At 47.5% G+C, this 22,860-nt stretch overlaps 1 protein-coding gene across 1 annotated transcript in view; it reads left to right on the top strand.

The window, feature by feature from the left end:
* Positions 1 to 22,854, top strand: part of LOC109515390 (mannosyl-oligosaccharide 1,2-alpha-mannosidase IA) — a 68,446-nt gene extending 45,592 nt beyond the window's left edge. Inside the window, exons 3-12 of the mRNA XM_019869153.1 lie at positions 883 to 998; positions 2,100 to 2,180; positions 17,466 to 17,560; positions 18,503 to 18,626; positions 18,869 to 18,962; positions 19,964 to 20,079; positions 20,904 to 21,123; positions 21,601 to 21,773; positions 22,158 to 22,273; positions 22,576 to 22,854. Coding sequence (XP_019724712.1) covers positions 883 to 998; positions 2,100 to 2,180; positions 17,466 to 17,560; positions 18,503 to 18,626; positions 18,869 to 18,962; positions 19,964 to 20,079; positions 20,904 to 21,123; positions 21,601 to 21,773; positions 22,158 to 22,273; positions 22,576 to 22,726 — 1,286 coding nt within the window. The 3' untranslated portion in view covers positions 22,727 to 22,854. The remainder of the gene's footprint in view (positions 1 to 882; positions 999 to 2,099; positions 2,181 to 17,465; positions 17,561 to 18,502; positions 18,627 to 18,868; positions 18,963 to 19,963; positions 20,080 to 20,903; positions 21,124 to 21,600; positions 21,774 to 22,157; positions 22,274 to 22,575) is intronic.
* The last annotated feature ends 6 nt before the right edge of the window (positions 22,855 to 22,860 follow it).

Raw genomic sequence — 22,860 nt, 5'->3', positions numbered from 1 at the left:
CAGCACAGCGGTCGTCAGTGCAGCGCGGCGCATTTTTAAGGAAGTGACCAGAGTGCAGTTTGGTGCAGCGCTTGTAAACGAAGCAGAGGCGACATTCCTGAGCCTGGGTCAGTCCTCGGGGCTCCTTGTCCAGCGGGTGTGTGTTAAGGTACGCGCTGGTGACAACCTCCGACGCGGCTTTTCGGCATTTTTACGCTCAGCCGTCGAGCAGGTGGTCATTCGAGGTGTTGTGCATGAAACGAATGATAGTCTGTCTTCCCAACGACGAGGTCTGTCTCAGAAGGCCGCAGAAAGAAAGGAAAAGAAAAAGAAACATGCTCTTGGCTCACATGGGCGCCCCGAGAACAAACATTGAAGGATTGATCGGCTCCGTCTGTCCTGGCGCGCAATCAATCTTCTTCACTTTACGGTTGTGCTTTTTTTTTTTTTTTTTTGTTTCCTCCTCATCTGGAATTTTCCACACGTCGTCTGTTCTGGCCGCATGGGGGGCTCAAAGTGCTTCATAAGCAAACGATCACCCGGACGTGGAAAAAAGAAGTGGCGTGAACCGGAGCCGCTCCAAAATCAGGTCAAATGACCATTTCCGTGATTGCGTTGCTCGTATTGTCGTGCTGCAACGGCGGATCCGTTCATCGACAACAAGTCATCGATTCCTGTCGTCCCTTTGGTGTTTCTTAAAAATAAAACATTTGCAAGATTCAGTTTTTACAATGTTTGCCAAATTTCTCACATTCCGGACCAAACTTTCCAACCTGTCCGTGTTGTGTACATCGAATAAAATACGAGTTTATGCTGTACTGACACGCGATGAAGAAATGAGAAGCCGCCTGCTCTAAATCACGGCTTGGCGACACTTTGTCAATTTGTCCGCTGTGCTTCCAGGTGGCCTGAGAGGAGCGTCCATCATCGACTCGCTGGACACGCTCTATATTATGGGACTGTTGGACGAGTACGAGGACGCCAAGGAGTGGGTCAGGAGTGACCTGGACCTGACCTCGGTGAGACCATGACCGTTTTTTTTCCCCCCAGCCCGTCCGTGTTTGTGGCCACTCACGCAACATCATTTGCTGCTTTCCGAGCATTTTGTCATCGTTGCGTCCAATCAAAGTGCCGTGCATGTCTTTTGGAATGTGGGAGAAAAGCGGAGTACCCGGAGAAAACCCGCGCAGGCACGGGGAGAACATGCAAACCCACACAGGAAGGCCGGAGCCACGAGGCCGACGTGCTAACCAATCGACCGCCGTCATGAATAAAGTACATTTCAAAAACAACAAAAAAAACATTCATACTTTAGTTGAGATTTGTATAATTGTAGATAATTGTATTGCTTTTGAAAATGTCTCTGTTTTTGTTTTAATTTTGGTCCTTAACTATTAAATGCGAGATAAATGTATGAATAACTGAAACATAAGAAAACTATTTTGGCCTTTTTTTTTATATTCAGCACATACATAATCAAAATAAATGTAATAACAGCTGGAGACAATTTTTTAGTTATTTATTTTTTTAAAAAGATTGTTGATAAATCAAAAAGTTAAAAGCATTACGGACTGAAATTTGTTTTTATTGACTTTTTTTTAAAGAAAATGTTGACATGAATTAATATTATTGAGATGACTTTATTTGAATTAGTAGCCCACTTGTCATGTCAAGAAATGACAAAGCATAAGACCATTCAAATTTCTTTTCTGTGGAAATGAGATCTAGAAGAAAAAACAAAACATAACGTTGGTGTGTGTGTTTGGGTGTGTCTGTGTGCGTGTCTGCGTGTGTGCGTGTATGTGTGCGCGCGGACCAGATTTTGCTCATATTTTACTCTTGATGCCCTCACCGCGTTGATTGATGTCAGTCAGTTTGCGTCTCGAGCGAGCTGCCGGGGTTCCATTGTTGTCATTTCTTCGCTGACTTCACGGCAAGGCAAATCTCAGACTATCGCTTTCTAAATATACACATTTCGACCAAAGGAAGCCTACAAGTTGGTTTGATTGATGACATTATGAATGATCATCGATGTTAATGCTTTGCTGTCATCTCGACGCTGACAAGCCTGAGAAAGTGACGCTGTCTCGCTCTCCTTCTCTCTCTCTCTCTTGCCACAGAACGGCGAAGCGTCGCTCTTTGAGGTGAACATCCGTTACGTCGGCGGGCTGCTGTCGGCGTACTATCTGACGGGAGAGGAGGTAAGATGAAGAAATGTCTGGTGGTGTTATCCCGCTGCACTCCATCCCGCCGAGACCCACTCCCGCTTCCCCTTTCCCCCCGCCTCCAGTCCAAAGTTTGACAGATGAAAAGACTTCCTGGGAAGTGTGTGACAGTATAGTATGAGTTTTTGTGTGTGTGTGTGTGTGTGTGTGTGTGTGTGTGTGTGTGTGTGTGTGTGTGTGTGTGATTGCCGAAAATGAATTTTTTTTTTTTCACCCGCATATGTCAGGTGAATTGGATTTACTGACGTCTGTCTTGTGTTGCATCACACTTGAGATGGAAGTGAAAAAATGGATTGAGGTTCCCCAGGCTGGCAAAGTTAGCATCAATACTGCATGTCTGCTTCGGGAATAGTCGACCGAATACGACTTGTACAACATTTATAACATGCCAAAAAAACGTATGGAATGGAGGAAGTGAGGTTCCCCTTTCTGACAAAGTTAGCGCTAGGGTCCAAATTATGTTGACAATAAAAGTACAAAATACCATATACGTACTTTATAGCAGGGGTGTCCAAAGGTGGACTGTGGAACTTTTCGCTATACTGTATTCCAAGACACAAATGAACCATTTATGATTCAAAGAATCACATAATTGATCTTCAAAACACTGCTGTGAATCAAGATCATTCAATTTGAGAGGCAAAAATAATTTTCTTCCAATTTGGGATGCAAATTACAATGCAGGAGATTCGGCTGCTGTTAAGTGCAGAGCTGGATCTATTCCGTGACATCGAGGGCTGTTGGCCACCCCCCACCCTCCCAAAAAATATATCCCCAACTATTTGCCTTGACGCCTTGAACAGAAAACTGATGAAATGAACGAGACAATGCAAAGAATATCGAAATACTTTCTTGACCGACTTTGGCGTGTTGACAAATTTGACAGTGGCCCTTTCGTCCTTCCATTTTTCTGTATGCGGCCCTCAAACCCAAAAGTTTGGACAGCCCTGCTTTATAACCTGACACCAGAGACAAATGGAAAAAAATACTTGGCTGGTACTGCACTAATATGAAATAGCAAACACAGCTACAAGGACTCATGGAAATTGGATGATGTTCCCCAAATTTTGCCTCGATGCATCAACATTGCACTGACAATGACAGAACAAAGACAAATTGCTGGAAATTCAGATAAAAGATTTACAACATGCCGAAGCATGCTCAATAAATTGCGTGAGGTTCCTCAGGGTGGCAGGTTGAGCAAAATAGCGTCTCGATTCTTGTTGATATAAACGATATAGCAATTAAAAACACTGAAATACCGTTTGTTGCATTGCAACACGGACACGTTGGGCAAGAATGGAGTGAGGTTACCGAGAAAAGCCTTCATTATCCCTGAAGACTGGCGGAAGGTGAGCGAGGCACCGTAATGAGCATCTCCCTGCAGCAAAGACCCCCCACCCCCAAGCCCTCCACTCTCGCTGCTCCCACCCCCACACCAGGGGTCGACTATTTTTAACAGCGACCACATGCTCCGGCTGCGTACGAGCTCATGGGGAAAGCGCCCACGGAAAGTCTCCGCCGCCTTTCATGGAAATGGATTGGAAATGTGGACCCGTACGCGATATAGCGGAATCCAGTGGATGTAGCCTCTTTTCCTCTTAATGCTCTTCAGAGTGCCAACGCACGGACGTACATGAAGGAGTGATGCTGACCAATGAACGTCTTGGATTGGGACCAGTACTAAACTGAAATAACAAACATTGACATTTAGGCAAAGGACAGGAATGAGGTTCCCCACATGAACAAAGTTAGCATGACATGTTGACATGAACTAAATGGTGTTTATTGTACAAAGTGTAATACAACACCCCACCCCCCCCCAAAAAAAAAAAATCACAGAAAATCTCAACGTTTGCATTTTGTTGAACACGAATCGGTGAATTTTGCAGCCGCGAGTGTTAGCTAGGAAGGCCATTGTGAAGTTCGCACCTTCCATATTGTGGGCGCTGCTCTCCAATTTGAAGATTTTCTAAGCACTAGCCGGGGGGAAGTGAATGGAGTGATGTTCCCCCAGTCTGGCAATGTCAGCCTATATTAAACCCTGGCAAACATGTTTTCACATTTTGATATTCCGCCGTGCCCTTAATTTGAAATGAGAGGTGATCAAATGCTAACACCAGTCGGTATGCTAACACATAGCACCATAGCGACTGGAGCACCAGACGTTTCTGTCATTTGGGCAGTGGCCAGTATGCACATAAACAATTGGTCGGGAGAGTAAAGAGCACGCCAAACTGAGGTGTTTGCCATTGTTATTCTCATTATTATGATTTGAAGTCTGGACCAACGGTTAGCGTGTTTTCATTTTGATGAGTTCTCATTTCGAAAAGTTTCAGACCGCAAGTCGTGATGTGCAATGTTTCTCGAACTCAATTTTCATTTTATGTGGTACACTACACACGGCACAATGTCAAATCCGCCTCACATTTTATGGTCAGGTTACTCTCTTGCTGCACTATTAGGTTAGCATGCCAGCTATTAACATGTTAGCTTTAGCTTCCGTTCTCACATCACGTATTACCCGACTCCTGGGCATGATGTAAACGTATTAACATCTTTCCTTGGAGTTGTAAGTATCGCTATCTAGTGTGACAAGTGTTGGCATGTTAGCGTTCTACCAACTGCGGCGGAAATCTGCAAATGTGCTTTGTCGCCATTGTGAAATGATGGCAAAAGTGTTTTGGATGCGCATTCAGACAAACAGACTCAACCTGCACTTTATTTCCACGATGTGACTGCATATCAGATGGGGAGGACGCGAGCAGTCGGCGTTAGCCACGTAATGAATATCAATTTGTTGTGCACGGCGAGTGGAGGTCAAGATGCGACAAACGCAAATAATGTGATTACACGGCCGGATAAAACTGCCAACTCACTAAAACACGCTCAAAGTCACAATGGATTCAAATTTATCATGTGTTACTGTCACCTAGTGGCATTTTATAGGTACTTCCGGGATCAATACGTGCCGTAATATTTAACGATTGGTCATTTGGTAGGTGCTCTGATGGATGAATTTCCAATTTTATTCTTCAAATAACTCAAACATGTAATTAAATCATGAACCCTTTTTCACGTATTTGATGACATAATGAATTAATTCTAGTGTAGAAGTAGATCAGATAACGGATGGAGGGAAAGTTATTACTAATGCCAATACAAAACATGAATTATTTGATTGTTCATGATTTTGATGCTCATAACAACTAAGTGTAATACTAGATAAGGGAAAAACGGCATGTAACAATGTGAAAGACGTATGACAATAGCGCATACAACAGATGGAGAAAGAAAAAAAAAAAACGAGAACTACATCCCACTAAGGTGGCCTTACATATTCTCGATAATGTCCTTTTATTTTTGTTGATTGCTTTTTTATTTGAACATTATTGTCTTCACTAGAGGATTAGCGCTCCTAATTTCGTTGTATGCGTGGCTTAGAATGAAAGATTTCTCCATGACATCACACATGATTGAAAGCTGTGATCAAATGAAGGAACGCGAAAATAAAGTGACCCTAATGAAGACAATGAAAGCCAAACTTGAATGAGCTGGTCATCTGTTCATTGTATTCTGTCTGGCTTCAATTCAAGGCTTTCATATCTTGAAACCTTTTTTTTTTTGTTATCTCTCACATGCGCACGCAAAACAAAATCAAAAGAAGTTAGCCTTGGCAGCACCGAATGGACATAACGTCTGCGAAGCCGCTTTTCATCCGGTCCAATTCTCACTCGCTCAGACGCTCATTAGCCATTTTCCAGCCTCTCCTCTCTAGTTTATCTTTCTTTGTCGTTCGCCCTCTCCCTCGGCACCTCTTCTCTTTTCCATCCCACTCCATCTGTCTGTCTGCCTTGCTAGCTATCCAGTTGTCACGATTTTTCTATCGAGAGCATTTCATCCATTCTCATTTCAAATAGTCTTTGACGACAGAGAAATAATCCCGAACAATCTGCCTCAACACTTGCTGTACTGAAGTTGCTATCCTGCTAGCTGAAAGCATAGCCGTTTTTTTGCCTACTGGCGTTGGGCCATTTCTCTTTTCAAATGCGATCAGATTCCATAGAGCACAGCGCACGGTGTATTTGTCGAGCTGACGCAGCTTTTAATTATCAGGTTGCTATCTCGGTAGCCTGGCAGCATTCATTTTAGGGTGAGGAAAAGCGCTTCGAGCGCCCACTGCTTCACTCCCAACTCTTGGGAAACCTGTCGGAAATCTGCCGTTTGGTTCTTGAAAGTGCCGGAGGACACTCTTGTTACTCTTACCTGGGGGCACCAACGTGTCGCTAATGCCAGAACGGCGTCGGAACATCAAAGTAGTGGCGCAATCGAGCGTGTCTATTTTACCAAGCGACCGCGGCCATTATTTAAATGTGCAAATAGCAGGTTAGCTCACTCCAACTGATCAATTGAAATAAATAAGGAATGAACCCCGTTTAATTATTCAACATGTTAGCTCGCGTTAAAGTCCTTGTGGAGCGGCAAATCTAGATAGGGTACGCTCGTGTTGAAAACAAACACATTAGCTCAGTTCCCGAGCGGCCGAGACTGCGCTGCCTGATTGATCGGTGTCGTCATATTCGGCGTAGCGCAATTAGCTAATGGGCTGCAATGGGAACACCCAACGTCTCTCTTGGAGGTGACAATCAGGAAGGATGAATGGGTGTCACGGGGAAGGGGGTGTTCTCGCAGCGCCAATTGGCCAACAAATACCTTCTCGTGTCGACGCTAATAGAGCATGATGGCTGCAGACGATGTCCCCTGCAGCTGGGGTGTCCTTCAGGATGTCCATCAGAGAGACCAAACATTTTTTTTTTTTCCTTGATAATCCTTCGGACACCGCGTAGCATAAGATTGCAGCATCCGGTTTTAAGACGTACCCAAGAGAAGATTAGCGTGGATGTTTGTTTTTTGTCAAGCCAAATTTGTACCCGGTTGGTGCTTCTATGCATGCAGAGTAGAAAGGTGCAGCATTCGGAGCTCGGCCACAGCGTTCGACTTTGTCGGCAGATTGGTAAAGGGAGACGGTGTTATCATTGACTGGGTATGATGTCTTGTACCACACACGACCAATCCAAGCTTTCATTTTCATGAAGCGAGTGTGTGCGCGTGTGTGTGAATGAAAATTTTTTTTGCCTTTTAAATTGGCGAAATTCTCAAAGCGAAAAAAGAAAAAAAGAAAGAAAAAAAAGGCTTCTATGAGGAAACACTCTGGGGCCTTATTTTCATATGATGCTGACCTCTTTTGAATGTTAAATCCTGTAATTGTATTAAATGGGCTCATATGAAGGTCGTCGTTTCATCAAGCCGTCCACTGGGACGAAGGATGCGATTATATGCAAATGGTTCTTCATTCGTCTGTTCATCGATTTTCACGAGTGGTTGATGGTTTCGGAGTGTTTACATTTAGTGTTAGGGGGATTGTCGTCATCAGAAGAGCAAAAACGGATCATTTAAAACGGTACAAAATTTGAAATAACCATACTGCCCCATTTGATTGACACTAATTCAGAATCAGAATCATCTTTATCGGCCAAGTATGTGGGCTACACGAGTATTGCAATAACAAGCAACTACGATAAACAAACACAAGACGTAGTTGTATGGAAAGATGTCCCGTACGGCGCGAGAACCATTGTGCAGTCATCGCACCCAATGACGGCTCTGCGATATAATACTATGACGGTTTTGCAGTAATTGCGGTACAACTTTGGGTGCGCAATTATGCAGGAAGTCCTTGAGCGCTTGAAAGCGTCTGGTGCTGTGGAATATTGACAATTGCTCATGTAAGTCGAGAGCCGGAGCTACAATGATCAGTGTGGCAATACTGTGCCACAGGGGTGTGCAACATTTGCAAAGAGCCACGATAGATTTCAGGCACTGTTTAGGAAGTCAATGGTGAGCGGGAATGTTTGAATGTCTGCTGGTTTTGGTGCGCATGGTTTGATTGCGCTTACCTGAGGGGAGTAGCTGGAAGAGGTGGTGGGCAGGGTGCGCAGGGTCTGGTCGGATTGTCCGTGCCCTTGTCTTGGTTCTTGCGGTGTGCAAGTCCTCAATAGTGGGTGGGGCGGTGCCAATTATTATTATTTTATTCCCACAGTCCTAGCTGTCTGTTGCAGTCATATTTTGTCCATTTTTGTGGCGGGCCCGAACCAACGTTTTCTTCATTGCACGTGGACAGAGAATGGGGGCAAAGTTTGATGACTTGCCATAGAGCATCTTTCAAGCCATTTGTCTTCCAGTCCGAACGGAGAGTTTGGAGCAGCGCACACGCTTGCTGGCGCACAAAATAAAACGTCGGCGCACCGCTACGCCGCGCTTTCGAATTGCAGCCAAGTTGTGCCGCGCAAAATGTTCTTTTCCCAAGCAATTTTCAGCTTCACAGCGGCAGGCTTTTCTCCCCGACGTTGCGGTCGCGATGGCAGCAAGCTGGAATGAAGCGCTTCATTTTCCTCCCTTAGAACACGGGAATCAAGATGCAGCTTGCAGGTATTTAATAGGGCGCCAAATAGGCTGGCAAATGCATGTTGGAAGCCTCCTTTCTCAACGGAGCCTTTAACTGCTCTTCCTTTGCTCGCTACCCCCCAAGGTTCCCACAACTGCGGAGAAAATGCTGCTTTCTCCGCCAGCCTAAAGGGGAAGATGATCTTGACAAAGAGCATTTCGTGTTCACGCTCCCAGGGAGAGAAGCTGTCTTTATTTTTTGGGGGGGCGGGGGGGGCGGTTACATGGCTAGAAATAGGATTACGCTGCATTCTGACATTTTGAGGTGAACGGGAGGGGCAGTGGGATATCCGGGTTCATCAGCACCCGAGCTTAAAGCGCACATTCCTTGGCCCAGTTCCCAATTCAGTGACGCGTGGATGAAGCTCAGCTGAACTGGTCTCCCCCGCCCCTTCTGAAAAAAGTTGATATTTGCAATGGTTATCAGTGAGTTCAGGCCCTCCCTTCTTTTCTGCATCTCGTGCACTGATGGAGATTTCTTTTTTCTTCTTTTTTTTTCAACTGGATGCAGGAAATACGAATCAACCACTTTTTGCAAAAGGTTGTGTCAAATTTTCTGGAAAGTGAGGGGGAGAAAAAAAAAAGTGGGCTCCAGATATCAGATTTTACCGATAAACACCAAATTGGGTGGGCATGTTTGTCATAAGCGCACATGAGAAAAGTCTCAGTCACAAAGTCAACCATTTTGAGCCGTGTACATTTTGACCAGGCAAATCACCCAAATGATATATCTATCTATAGATCTATATCTATAGATAGATAGATAGATAGATAGATTCTTTTTTTTTTTTTTTAATTCTGTGACCCCAGTTCCACCGATCACCATGAAATTGGTTTGACAGGATACACAAAAAAAGTTGCAAGTCAGGTTTGAAGCTGCCATTTTGGGGAAAAGTGGATCACTTGGATCAAATCAAAACCCAAATGGAAGTCTGCATTCTTCACTGACAGGCTTTTTTTTTTTTTTTTTTTGTCTGAGCAGAGCATCACAATTTGAAAATCACTGAGTAATCTTGGAATGGTAGAGACAAAAAAGCAGCGTGAGAAACTCTCGAAACCAATTGGAACTCATCCATTTGAGTTCCAAGTGACTTTTTTTTTTGTTTTTCACCCAAAGTGAGCCCCAGACAGAAGCACTTTAGCCAAACAGATTTGTGCTCATTTGTGAAATGTTTTTTCCCAGCGCCATCTAAAAGTGGCCTTCAAAGTTTGACAATCATGAAAAAGCGCCTGCGGGGGCCTGATGGTCGCTGCTTTTAATTCTGAATGTCTCACATTTACGGGGCACAAGAGGAGGCTTTCTTCACTCAGCGGAACGCTTGTGACCATAAACTGAATGGAATGACCGCCGTGTTTGTCAGAGGACGAAGAAAAGAAAGCCTTCGCTGACATGATGATCTCTTCCTTGGAGTTCTTCCAAATTCTCTGCGGAGCCATTCGGGAGAGTCGCTTCCTGTGAGAAGAGAAACAACGGGTGTTTACTACCTGCTCCTCGGATATGTAAACAAAATGTGACTCTGATGAGGTCATCAACCTGTAATTGCGTCCCAGGAGCCGTGACGTTCCGGAACACGTCCGCTCTCCAACGACCGATTCCGACGGCCTCCCCGCCTCCCCTCCGGTTGATTTTGCCAGCTGTTTTCCTCCTCCGTCCCGCAAAGTGTTTCATTCAGGCCAAATCCGCAGAGCGTGGCGTTCCATGGCAGCTCGTGATTGAACGCATGCCGACCTCTCATCCGGTCACCGTCGCCGTCATGAAACTTTTTGTCTTCTGCTCAAGCTGTGGTTGCACAATCACTGCTCGCTCACCCGAGTGCAACCTAATCAGAGCTCATTTCCCGCCCTAAAGAACTCCATCTCACTTTGTTTTCGGCTCCGCGATTGCACCGATCGCATTAACCCGACCCGGAGATGGGAGTTGGAAAACATTTTGGATTTTCTCTGTTTCTTGTCAGACAAACATGAGGGGAAAATGCCTTTTTGGCAGGCCGGCCAAAGCGAGCGACTGGCAAGCGCGCTGGCAAATTTGGACCTGGAAATGACTTTTTTCTGGGCTGCCAACGTGCGTTTCGTGGCCTCCAGTCTTAACGCGGGAGAACACAAGTGAAGCCCTTGATGATGGATTTCATGGCTTGATGAACAATGATTTGTCTCCTCCAAAGCTGGAATCAAGCAAGGAAGCGGCACGTGGGCTGGACCTGATGTCATTCTACCGACAGCCTGGTCGAATGACACCCAAATTTAGGAGTTGGCCTGAAACGTTGCAGTCACATAGCAACCCGACTGAAAAAAAACAAGAACCTCGGGAAAAAGAGCAAGAAATGAGCAAACACACTTGATTTGACTTGGTTGCCATTGGCACAGAAACATTTGACTTGGCAAGATCTCATTGAGGCTTTTTCATGACTTATCCACACTACTTTCTTTTTTTTACTGTCAATTTTTCAAATTTTTCAAAAGTTTGTCCAAAGTTTGAAGATTTTTCACTACTTTCTTTTTTTTACTGTCAATTTTTCAAATCAAAAATCTTCAAACTTTGGACACCATGCACTACCCTCATTGTTTTGGTGTTGGCAAAAAAAAAAAAACTTTAATTGAGCATAGTATAGGGCAGTATGAAGAGTAATCTAAGCCGTGTCTGCCATCTGGTGGGGACTGGTGTTATTGCAACTTAACACTACAGGTTGTCACCCACTCTTAAAACTACTGGGTCAAGAATGATCCAATTTGGTCCTGCTTTGTGTTGGAAGGTTACAACACAATTCCTTTGTGTTGTTTTGCTGCGAAATTTGCAGAGATTTTTATTTTGAAGGAAAAGTATTCCAAATACAACGCGTGTTTTTGTTGCGCAGCGCTTTTCGGCGATGCAGAAATCGATCTTTATGTTTTGACATGTTTAACGAGCATGTTTGATATATTTTTTTTTCTCAACACCAAAAATGACCCTCCACAAAAAGCTTTTCTTATTTATTTGCAATCACACGTTGACGCTCTCTGTTTGGCAGTACTCTGTTTGTTTCATTTGGCAGCATCAGAACCAAACTTGTCTTGAAGATCCGCAATGTCAATGCAACCTTCCGATTCTGATTTTCCCACCAGCACGCGGTTTGGATATCAAATCCATTGCAGCGCACTGACAAATGTGAGAAATGGGTTGGACGTCCGAGATGACAGCGATGTCACTCATGTTTGTCTGCCTTGAGCCTTTGCGTTCTGCCGCCACCGTCCCGAAAGTCTCTGAGCGCTGAGAAAACAGATGGCGGCTCATCAAAAGTCTTGGAATTGACGCCTTAAATCTTCCATCGCCGTGGAATTGGATGCACACGCCCGAGCCGCGTTTCATTTCCTCCTGTTCGCCACCGGCGAATGTCGACATCCCCAAAATAAACTCTGAGCCAGATGCTGAAGTCGTCATGTTCCGCAGCACAACTCTGTGAGTGAGTTTCATGGGAATGCGACGGTTTGCCCTTCGGTCACTGGTCGCATTTCAAAAAAATCTCTTTTTTTTTTTTTTGGAACCGTGTTCGAGGAATCGTGAGCGGTTGGGCTCTTGACATCACAGAGCACAACATTGCATGCCTGAGATTGTGTTTAATGGGAATCGAACGTTTTTTTTTCCCCCCTCGGGTCGCGGCTCGCGCTCTCCAACCAGTCGGCGGTGACTCTGATGCGCGAGCTTCCTTTTTCCGTCTCGGCGAGCAGCTCGGTCAAATTCTCATCAAAAAGGAGTCAAGGCCCGTGCGATCTCCACGAGCGCTGACATTTGAGGTGAGGCCGAGGATCCCTTCGGAGGACCCCTCGGGCCTCCCTTCCCCCGTCCGTCGAGGCTTCCCTGCGATTATCAAGACGCCGTTAGGCACGAGCTTGTCGAAATATTGCGCCTCGTCGCTTCGGAAAAGCCGCGCATCTTACTGCCGCTCCTCTTGCCTCGAAAAGTGTCCAAACGATTCATGGCTAGGCCCCGTTGCCTCTGATGCCAGCGGCTCGATATTTCTACCGGTGCCGATGCGGGGGTGGGAGGGGTGGGGGACCCTCAGCGGCTCGGTCTTTTCGCAAGGAATGACCTCAGGCTAGTGGCCTCCGGTCAGAGTTCTCTCCGGTGCCGAGACGAATGCCCTGACCAGCCTGGCTGTGTTCAGGCAACACCTCAGTGGCTACGCAGGCCGTACCGACCGCCACAACCGCGGCGAAGCAGGTTGCTCAGGCTTTCTGTAGACGTGGACAAAAAAAAACAAAAACAAAACAAAACAAGTCTTGATACTTAACGGTAGATCTGGGGGGGCGTCCTCCGGTCCAATGAGTTTATAGACTCCGTTCTGTCCTGGTAAGGGCAGAAGGTATTGAATGGGTGTACCGTAGAGCAGGGGTGCCCAGTATATCGGCCGCAATCAACTGATGGTTCTGGCAAAGAATGGCAATCTGGAGGGCCGAGAGATGTATTTTAAAAGAGTACATCGACGTATGATAGCGTCTGCACTGAAGACGCTGCAAAAGTGCGTCCCGCACCTCCTCGTCGGGTCTTGACGAAGCTCATCGGTGATTTGCTTTTCGCAAACTCACAAACTCTTGGATCGGTTTTATTTTTCAGTTTCGTTCATGTTCGGAGCTGTTAGTTGCTGTTGCTCATCGCCGCGTGCGCGGCTGCGTGCGTTCACGTACGATCACGGGTCGATCGGACTGGGAAATTGGAAGTTCCAGAAAAAGTTGCAATTTGAGCACATTTTTAGGAACATTCCAAATTTGGGGTTTTCCACGTTCTGAAACTTTTGTAGGGGGCGTCTCCAAAGCCACGCTCGCACTTTGTTTTTGCGCCTTGAAATCGATGAGGCACGTCCAGCCCGCCGTGAACAACAATCCTCTTTGCGGCCCAGCTCGGCTGTGCGAGAGCGGGGGAATGTCGCCTCGACCTCTCCCGCTGAGAAAATGAGCGGAATGGCCCGGCCCAATGACAGACGGGCCGGCTTCGCACCGCTTCCCGTTTGGGAGCCATGGCAACAGTGCGCAACTCCAGGTCAGGGACCAATCAGAGGCTCGGATGACATGGTCATGTCGGTTGGTGCGGGAGTGTTACTCACACCTCTGGTGGAAGGCGTGAGCCAGCGCCATCTGCTTCTTTTCCTTCGAGACGCTTCACTCACTGAACACTGAAAGTCTCCTCCAGGTCGGCCGGGATTTGTTTGCGGCACAGAGCTGACCGATCAAAATTCAGGCTTGCTCTCAAGGAGCGCTTCCATTGTGTGCAAAGCCATTGCGGTGTTGCTTCTCAGTCATGGAGTCGTGGCGTGAGTACTCCGATGGCTTCACAGGGGCGCGAAAAAAACCCCACACAAGACGCAAAGCCACAACTGTGTGTGTCGCGATCTTGCGAAAGATGACGCCGTTGATGGGGTGACTGGCCAACGCCATTTGAAACGGTCCCTGACATTCGACTCGAGCCGTGTGGCGGGTTGCTAATGGGCCGCTCGTGCTAGTGCGGGTTTCCGGGCCAGTGCCCAGCTTAGCACCGATTCTTTCCACCGGCGGTATTGGCTGGAGCTCTCGCTCTAGTGCTTGAAACTCGGAGCTGGTTGGGCCAGACTCTCGAACGAACTGCGTCGAGGGGGGTTCAAAGCATGATGCTCAGGCGGCTGACGCGAGAAGTTCATGAGCAGACCGAATTTCACGTCACCACCGGCAATGTGTGTGTGTGAGATTCATAAATTCATAAATAGAATTGAAATCTAATCAAGAACTCTGCTCTTTTCATTTCTTTAATTCTTTTTCCATGTCTTATTTGCTCAGATGAGTCACTCATTTCATCTCGGTCTCCTATCGTGGAATCGATTAATACACCATTTTTCTCGATTCATCAATGAATAGGGTGAAGAAAAAAAAAAAACCAAAGGTTTGGCCAATTTCAAGTTGACCAAGATCTCTCAACTATTAATCAAGCGTCGCATCACAGTTGTCGCGGCAAATGCTTTTCCTAATTGTGCAAACGCTTTTCCCTGCTTCTGCCTTTGGGCTGACTTCAATCCGTTTGGAGCTTGTTCTTGAAGAAAGGCGGATATGAGGAGCTTGGCGAGCCTGTTGACGACAGATAGCAACCGATGGGGAGGGGGGGAGCGGCAGCTCGTCGGAATTGAAATTATTTATCTGTGCCCCCCCAATTCAGCCACAGACATCAGACAAGGCTTTAAATGTCATCCTCTCTCTTTTGAAATGGAAAGGTATTTTGGAGCGCACGGGCTTGAAGTCACATGCCGCACACCAATTTGCACCCGCACGCGGCGCACAAGGCAGCCAGTTGTCACGTGACAATTGCTGCAGGGCAGGTTCTCATTTGTTTGATTTGAGAGCTGTTTCTATTTGCGTCTATTCACTATTTCTATTTACTTGTGTATATTTTACTTTTTGACTTATGTTGTTTTGCTTGATGTGTCGTATGTTTTTTCTTTTTGTTTCCTGAAACTTTTCGTTAATTTTTAATTTGATTTTACACAGAGAAACTGCACAAGTGATGATTTACACCGAGATTCTGTTTTTTTTTTGAATACACACAGCTCCTGCATTTTTTTTTTTTTTTTACAAAGATCCTTTAAAAAAAAGTACAAAATTTCTTTCGACTCTCGTCAAACATATTTGTGAGAGATCCTGAAAATTTGAGATTCTTCCTTTACAAAAAAAAAAAAAACAATCAAATTATACCAGCAGTCATGTTCTCTTTCCACCTGATGATTCAAGAACATTTAAAAATGAGATTGTTTTTATTCCTTTTTTGTCGGTGTTGCTGCACTTCAGCAAGAAAGCAACATGGTTCCTTTTTCTTGATAACAACCAACAGTGAAATCGTCTTTCAGGGGCCGTGCTGGTCCGAGGCCTTTCTTGTGTTCGTTCTACACCAACCCCCCCCCCCACCACCACCACCACATGTGCAGGAGGCAAGGGAAGGTAGACAGGGCAGTTTTTTTTTTTTTTTTTTTTACGCAGCTAAGCAGAAGTGTCAGCCCGAATCTGCTTTCTCGCCAATGTCCCTCCGCCGCTCCCGCACAATGTTTGTTCTTCCTTCCCCGGGTGGTGGCTCCGTCTCTGATGGAAAAAGCCCTTCGCGTCCCACGGCGCGGCGGTCTGGCAGCAGCCCATCGGCCGCGGCGTCCCGTCAGGTGTCGCATCTTGTCAGGCGGGCAAACAAAAGTCCAGGATGCGTGTGCAGTGGGGAGGATGATGACGATGGCTCTTCATCGCAGGGGGACGAATGGTGGGGGGGTGGCGGGAGTTTAATTAACTTCCGGGATGGCGAACGAGGCCCACGGCGCCCTTCCCGAGCGCGGCCTTTAATTTAGCGCAGCGGAATAAATGGGCGAGCAGATGCCGTCCCAGGGCCGCTCGCCTGTGATTAACCGTGTCATCTCCAAACGAGCAAACGACCACCGCTGAGGGCCTTGTGCTATTTTTAGACACGCCGGATGTGGTTTGTACCTCCACCGATTACGCCTCGACCTTTTGCGTGCATCTGCCGGCGTTTGTCGCGCAATCATTTTTGTCGACAAACACCCTGAATGTCCATCCATTGTCCAAACCGCTTTGCCACAAAGGTTACAAAGCTGTCTTCGGGCAGTCAGCGAAGGACACCCTGAACGGCTCGCCAGCCCATCGCAGGCAACACACATCGATGAACAAGCATTTGCGCTCACCACATCACACCCGGGGACAAATTGGAGTGCTCGGTTCACCTACCGTGCAGAAGTTAATGAACCAGTAGTACCCGGAGAAAAGCCACGCAGGCATGGGCAGAACATGCAAACTCCACACAGGGAGGCCGGGGCCTGGAATCGAATTCTGCACTGTGGGGCGCACGTGTGAATCAGTCGACCGCTGTGCCGCCCTGTAATTTTAGAAGTCAATATTTTGAGAAATCTCGTCAACTTGCAATCACAAACACGACTCACAAAAAGTGAGGGATATTTGGCTCGCGGGTGAAATGTATGGAAAATGTCCAAAGTTGAGGCTACAGTGATCTCATCTGAAAAAGTGCTGAAACATTGAACAGTTGGACGTCTTCAAGGCGTTGAAACGCTTCGAAGGTCACGTGAAGTTGGCCTGTCAAGGAATGAATGCATTTCCTGCTCGTCCTGAAATATCACCCAAAAGCCAAATCTCCCCCGACCCTTTGTGAGTACTCAGTGTGTGTCTGTAAATATCTGTGTGTGCGGGGGGTGGACGTTTTGAAAAATGTATCCAGATAAGCCAAGGTTCTCCTCTCCAATGCGTCAGCAGTTGCAGCCTCTCGTGAATACCACGACAATTGAGTGTCATTTGGAGCCGATTTTTTTTTTTGCCCCCTCGCTGTTGTCACCTTGACCGACCCCCTGCCCCCCCCCTCTGCCATTGGATCCCCCAACCATCGCTTTGCCAGTGAGGCTTCACTTTGCTCCACTCGCTTCCAATCGCTGCGCATCAATCTCACACCTGACTCGACCCTCTTTTGCTTCCCGGACACTCAACGCACAATTTGGCGATTGATGAGCCATTCGTTTGGCTGCCAAGAGCCTGGCCGAGAGGAGGGAGAGTGAGAGGGGGACAAAAAAAAAATGCTCTATTCACGGGACAGCGTCCTCACGTGACAAGTTTGTTGGGTTCGGCGTCAACGCCACTTTGGGTCGTGATGCGTAAACTCAAGCGGGTGTCGAAAAAGGATCGCAGGATGCCTGCTGCGGCACGTCTCTAAGTGGCTTTTTTCTTTTGCGTTTGTCCCTGCCTGCCGTGTTCCCGTCGCAGCTGTTCAAGACCAAAGTGCTGGAGTTGGGCGCAAAGTTGCTCCCGGCGTTCAACACGCCGACGGGGATCCCGCGGGGAGTCATCAACCTGGGGAGGTGAGCGTTTGCCGTCACTTGGATTTCACTTTTTGTTCAAGAGCAGATCCAGAGGGAGCAGCATGCCAAGCAAACGAAGAAAATCTGCTGATCGCTCCTCCCAACCTTAGTTTTGGCCTTGGGGCTAACGAGATATGTTGAGTGACGGCGTGTTTTTGGGTTTTGCTTTTGTTTGGAAAGCACAAACGGGGGATGATTGCGGCAACAAAGTCCTCTCTTTGGAATGAACTCCCGCAAGCCCCCTCACTGCCCATCTTTCACACTCCGTTTTATTCTTTGGCTTGAGACATGAGACTTGATGTTTAGCTTGACACTTTTTTTGCGCTTTCTCTTGCCTTTGTTCGTCATTGATTGTTCGACCTGTTTGAATTCGTTTTGCTCCGTGTCCAGCACCTTGTTTTCAAGTGCTCTTGAAATACACTTGAGTTGAGTTGAACCGCTCATCGGTTCCGAGGCATGAACGTAGCCCGGCGTCGCCGAAAAAAAAAAAATCAATACCGTATTTTCCGCACTAAAAGGCGCACCTAAAAGCCTTCCATTTTCTTTCTCGCCTTGTGTATGGTCATCACGGTAAAATTTGGCCCCCTCCTTGCTCGAGACGTGCTGACAACGCAGAGTTCAAATTGAAGGTGACGGATGACGCAGTCGAACACGGAAATAGAGCAGCGGCAAGAGAGTTAACGAGTCAATCTTATAACTTGCTGTTGGTGAAGCGAACCGTGTCGCTGCTTTCTTCAAGAAGTTTGACTGACATCTGATCGTTCTGTTGGCATTTCCTTGAGCGTAGCTTCATCGAGTGGATGCATTGTCGATTGCGTCTTGTAATGCGCTGCGTCAAATACAAGAAAAATTCATTGAGGGTGCGCCTCATAATCCAGTGCGCCTTTTAGTGTGGAAAATACGCGGCTGCTCAGTCTGTGTGCGTTTTGCGCGGTGTTGCAGCGGCGGCAGTTGGAGCTGGGGCTGGGCGTCGGCCGGGAGCAGCATCCTGGCCGAGTTCGGGACCCTGCACTTGGAGTTTGTCCACCTCAGCGAGCTCTCCGGCGACCCCGTCTACACCGAGAAGGTACGACCCGTTCATCCGAGACCCCGCCGGGTCTTCCGCGTCATTGGACGGGCCGTTCCAGCCGCAGGAGCCGCCGATGCTCCGCGGAGTCAAGAAGAAGATTTGTGCTTTGCGCCCGACGGTCCCATTTCGCTGCGCTGGGTTTGAAAATGAAATTGCTGTGATTCTTTGTGTGGTCCGCGTTGATGGCGGCAACTTTGGAATCTCGAGTGGTTGATGGTTTGTTTCGATGACGTGTGCAGGTGATGAACATCCGCAAGCTGCTGAATAAGATTGAGAAGCCTCAAGGCCTGTACCCCAACTTCCTCAGCCCGGTCAGCGGAAACTGGGTCCAACGTACGTTTACGTCACTCTGCCTGTACCGTCGTCGGCGCACCTTCTAGTTCGGTGGTGGCATCGCAACAAAAACATATACAATCAAGTGTGTGGGTGTGTGTGTGGGTGTGTGTGTGTGTGTGTGTGTGTGTCTCTTTGGAGGCATCTTTTCATGAGTAACACCTGTCCTGGTTTCTGACAATTGCATTTCCTTATCATGCTTGTCCTCACTTGCGTGGTGACATCACAAGTCCAACTCTCCGAATGCGGTCTTCGCAGAACTGCAGGTGTCCCTAATGTGGTGGCCGTTTCCTGCCATTCTTCTCGAGCGTCTCTCTGAGTCCGCATTGAAATTCATCGCGGAATCGGATATTTTGGCGGGGGCGTGCATGCGACTCCCACACGCTGTTCTCCCAGCGCTGCTCGCTGTGTTTGTCCTTGACAAACACACACACGCGCGCGCACACACGCACTCGCACACTCGCTGCTTTTGAGCGAGATAACGCCGACAACTAGCAACAATTAGCCGCTGTATTCATGTGGAATAACTGCTTTTTCACCCCCCCCCCTCGCCAGCGTGATCATTTTCACGCCTTTTCGGCTAAATCGGAAGGGATCCAATTTGCCAAAGTAATTGAATTCATTATCATTTCAATAAGGCAAGAGCGGCAGCAGCTCTGCAGCCGCCGCTTTGATGCCGCACGTTCATAAGCGCAGCATTTGATGGACAGTGTTGAGGCCTCGGCGAGGCGTCGCCTTTACAAACGGAACGTCGCTCCAGTCCGCAAACAACATTTGCGTATGGAGAATTAGCTTGACAAGAAAAGTTTTTACTTTCTTTTTATTTTTTGTATGTGTGTGATGTCACCAAAGGGCGTGACCGTTTTTTTTTTTTGTTTTTTTTTTTGACGTGAAGCGGCTATTTTAGCGTCATTTTGGTCACTTCTGGAGATTCGTTTTTTTGGGTTTTTTTTTATATGTCCGTATGCAGAAGTGACCTCCTTCCTTACTGTTCCTCCCAGATCACGTGTCCATCGGTGGGCTGGGAGACAGTTTCTACGAGTACCTCATCAAGTCGTACCTGATGTCGGACAAGATGGACGAGGACGCCAAGAACATGTACTACAATGCTCTGGAGGTGCTGTGCAATTAAAAAGCCCCCCCACCCGTGTGTGATCGTTTCCCGGCAGCGTGACCAGTCTCGGTTAATAAGCCACTAGCGTGACTGGGGGTCAGATGAAAGGAAGCAAATCCTCCCTTCCATCAGATCAGGCCCCCCCTCATGGGCGGCTTCATCACGCAGGCATATGTCAAGAAGAAAAAAGGCTCCTGAGCGCTGCCTGGCACCTGTTTGCGCACAGGTTATACACGCGGGTATATTGCATTAGGCATGCCAATTGGTTCGCTCCCACTCCCCAGATTTTTTTTTTGCACCCCCCCCATGATGATTTCACTTAGCATTTGGTCATGTCAGTATTTTTTTCCAGACAAAAAAAATACTTTTTTACTTTTTTTTTTTTTTTTTACGATGGTAGTTTTCTTGAGAATAATACAGCTTCTTTTTCATCTCAATTATGATCATTTTGTGCAGTTTTCTAATCACAACACTTTTCTGAAAAATGGGACGTTTTATTGAAAATACGGAAACAATTGATGAATGCACTTTTTCTTCTCTGAAAGATCAAATTTATTTTGATTGATTTTTTGGGAAACATGACTTTTACCTCGAAAACATAAAAAGAAAAAAAAAGTTTAATTTGTTCATAGTCTTCTTCTCTTTCAAAAAAGCTCAACAAAAAGGTGCCTTTTTCACCCCAGACAAAAACTAATACCAAAACGTCAAACTAAATAAATGCAAATACGTGCCACCGTGGGTGCGGATTTTGTCTGGAGTGGTAAGACGAGGACGGTCGGTGGTGTCGATGCCACGAGCTAGCTAAGTGTGCTTGCGTTCTCCGGCAGGCCATCGAAAGCAACCTGGTGCAGAAGTCGCCCGGCGGCCTGACCTACATGGCCGAGTGGCGGGGGGGCATCCTGGACCACAAGATGGGCCACCTGGCCTGCTTCTCCGGGGGCATGATCGGCATCGGCGCCGACGAGGGCGCGCCCGACAAGCGGCGGCACTACCTCGACCTGGCCGCCGAGGTCACCCGCACCTGCCACGAGAGCTACGATCGCTCGGGTAAGACTGAGCTGAGGCAACCCGCGCCGTGCCGCCGTTCACGTCCGCCTGGGAAATTCGGTCTTGTCTTCGACGCAAAAATCGAAACCGAAAACATGCGAGGACCGGCAACTCGGTTTTCCTGAATTGCGGCGATCTCTGCGGTGAATTACAAGACCGGCCGCAAAGTGCGGTCTCACTGCTCGCCTCATTGGACTTTTGCCTTTCCCAGCTGTCTTGGGGCAGGAGGCAGGGGACACCCTGAACTGGTTGCAAGCTCCTCGCAACGCACGCACAGACGAACAGCCATCCGTGCTCACGCTCACACTTAAGGACAATTTTTGAGTGTTTGGCTGTATTTCAAGTCAGCAAAATTTGACGGGGTTTATGGTTAGCGTTAAATGAAATGCTATTTTCTGTGTGAAAGCAAAGCGCCGCTCATTGAAATGGCCGAATGAATTGCGCAAATGCCATTTTTTGTTGTTGTTGTTTCCCCAGCCACCAAACTGGGACCCGAAGCCTTCCGCTTCGACAGCGGCGCCGAAGCCACGGCGACCCGGCTGAGCGACAGATACTACATCCTCAGACCCGAGGTCATCGAGAGCTACATGTACATGTGGAGGCTCACCCATGACCCCAAGTACAGGGAGTGGGGATGGGAGGCCGTGGAGGTAAAAACACACAACAACACACAACACACGCCTGGAAACAAAATGGTTCATGTTGACAATCGAGATGGCCTCCCGACCCTGAGAAAAATAAAAGTTGTCTTTTTTCCCCCCAATAATAAACAAACCGGAGCCCGGACGCGAACCCGGCACCTCTGCGCCCGCCGTGTGGCAAAGTGCCACCCTGTAATATGTATTTTGAGAAATCACGTCAACTTGCAATTCTGTCTCATGGTACTCCGAATAAGGGAAACGTTTTAAGTTGGAATTGATCTACAAAAGAAAATAAGTACTACGACAAGAAATGTACTGTCACCTCATGTGTTTTCAAGACAAAAGTCACAACATCCCCAAAAATGGAGATGTCGGTGCTTGTGGCATTTTCAGGCGCTGGAGCGGCACTGCCGGGTGGAGTCGGGCTTCTCGGGGATCCGCGATGTTTACACCTTGACCGACAGCCACGACAACATGCAGCAGAGCTTCTTCCTCTCGGAGACGCTCAAGTAAGTTGAAAAAAGGTCGGCATATTCCAGTTTGCGGGGGGGGCGTAACCCATAACAGTGAAAATGTCCTTTGTTCTTCATTTTCACCACTTGATGTCATCCATAAGCTTTTTATTGTTCACCACGTACGGGGCAGGACGGTCGAGGGCTATTTTTCGTTGTCGAGGCGGTCCCATTCATTTCAAAGTTGATTTGAGAGAGCAGCGATTGGAGCAGTCACGGGACAAACGAAATGCCTCACTCGAGGTGCCACCATATGAATTGAAATAAGATCTGGTCATCCAGAAAGCTTTTGCTTTCAGGTATCTGTACCTGCTGTTCTCGGACGACGACCTCCTCCCCCCCGAGGACTGGGTGTTCAACACGGAGGCCCACCCGCTGCCCGTGGTGCGAAGGAGCTGCCTGCAGGACCCCTCGGCCGGCGCGCAGGACAAGAGCAAGCTCTCCGCATGACCGCCGCCGTTGCCGTCCGTCTGACCGCGAGGCCCCGAGGGAGGCGTTCGAGTTCCTTTCCGGAAAAGGCCGCGGTGGGGTTTTTTCACGCTCGGATTGTATATTCTGTCTTTTGCATTGATTTTTTTTTTTTT

This window comes from Hippocampus comes, unplaced genomic scaffold (assembly GCF_001891065.2).
Source record: "Hippocampus comes isolate QL1 unplaced genomic scaffold, H_comes_QL1_v1.1 scaffold67, whole genome shotgun sequence".
NCBI classification, from domain to species: domain Eukaryota; kingdom Metazoa; phylum Chordata; class Actinopteri; order Syngnathiformes; family Syngnathidae; genus Hippocampus; species Hippocampus comes.
The sequence above is the reverse complement of the archived record's forward strand: the minus strand, read 5'-3'. Positions and strand labels throughout refer to the sequence as shown.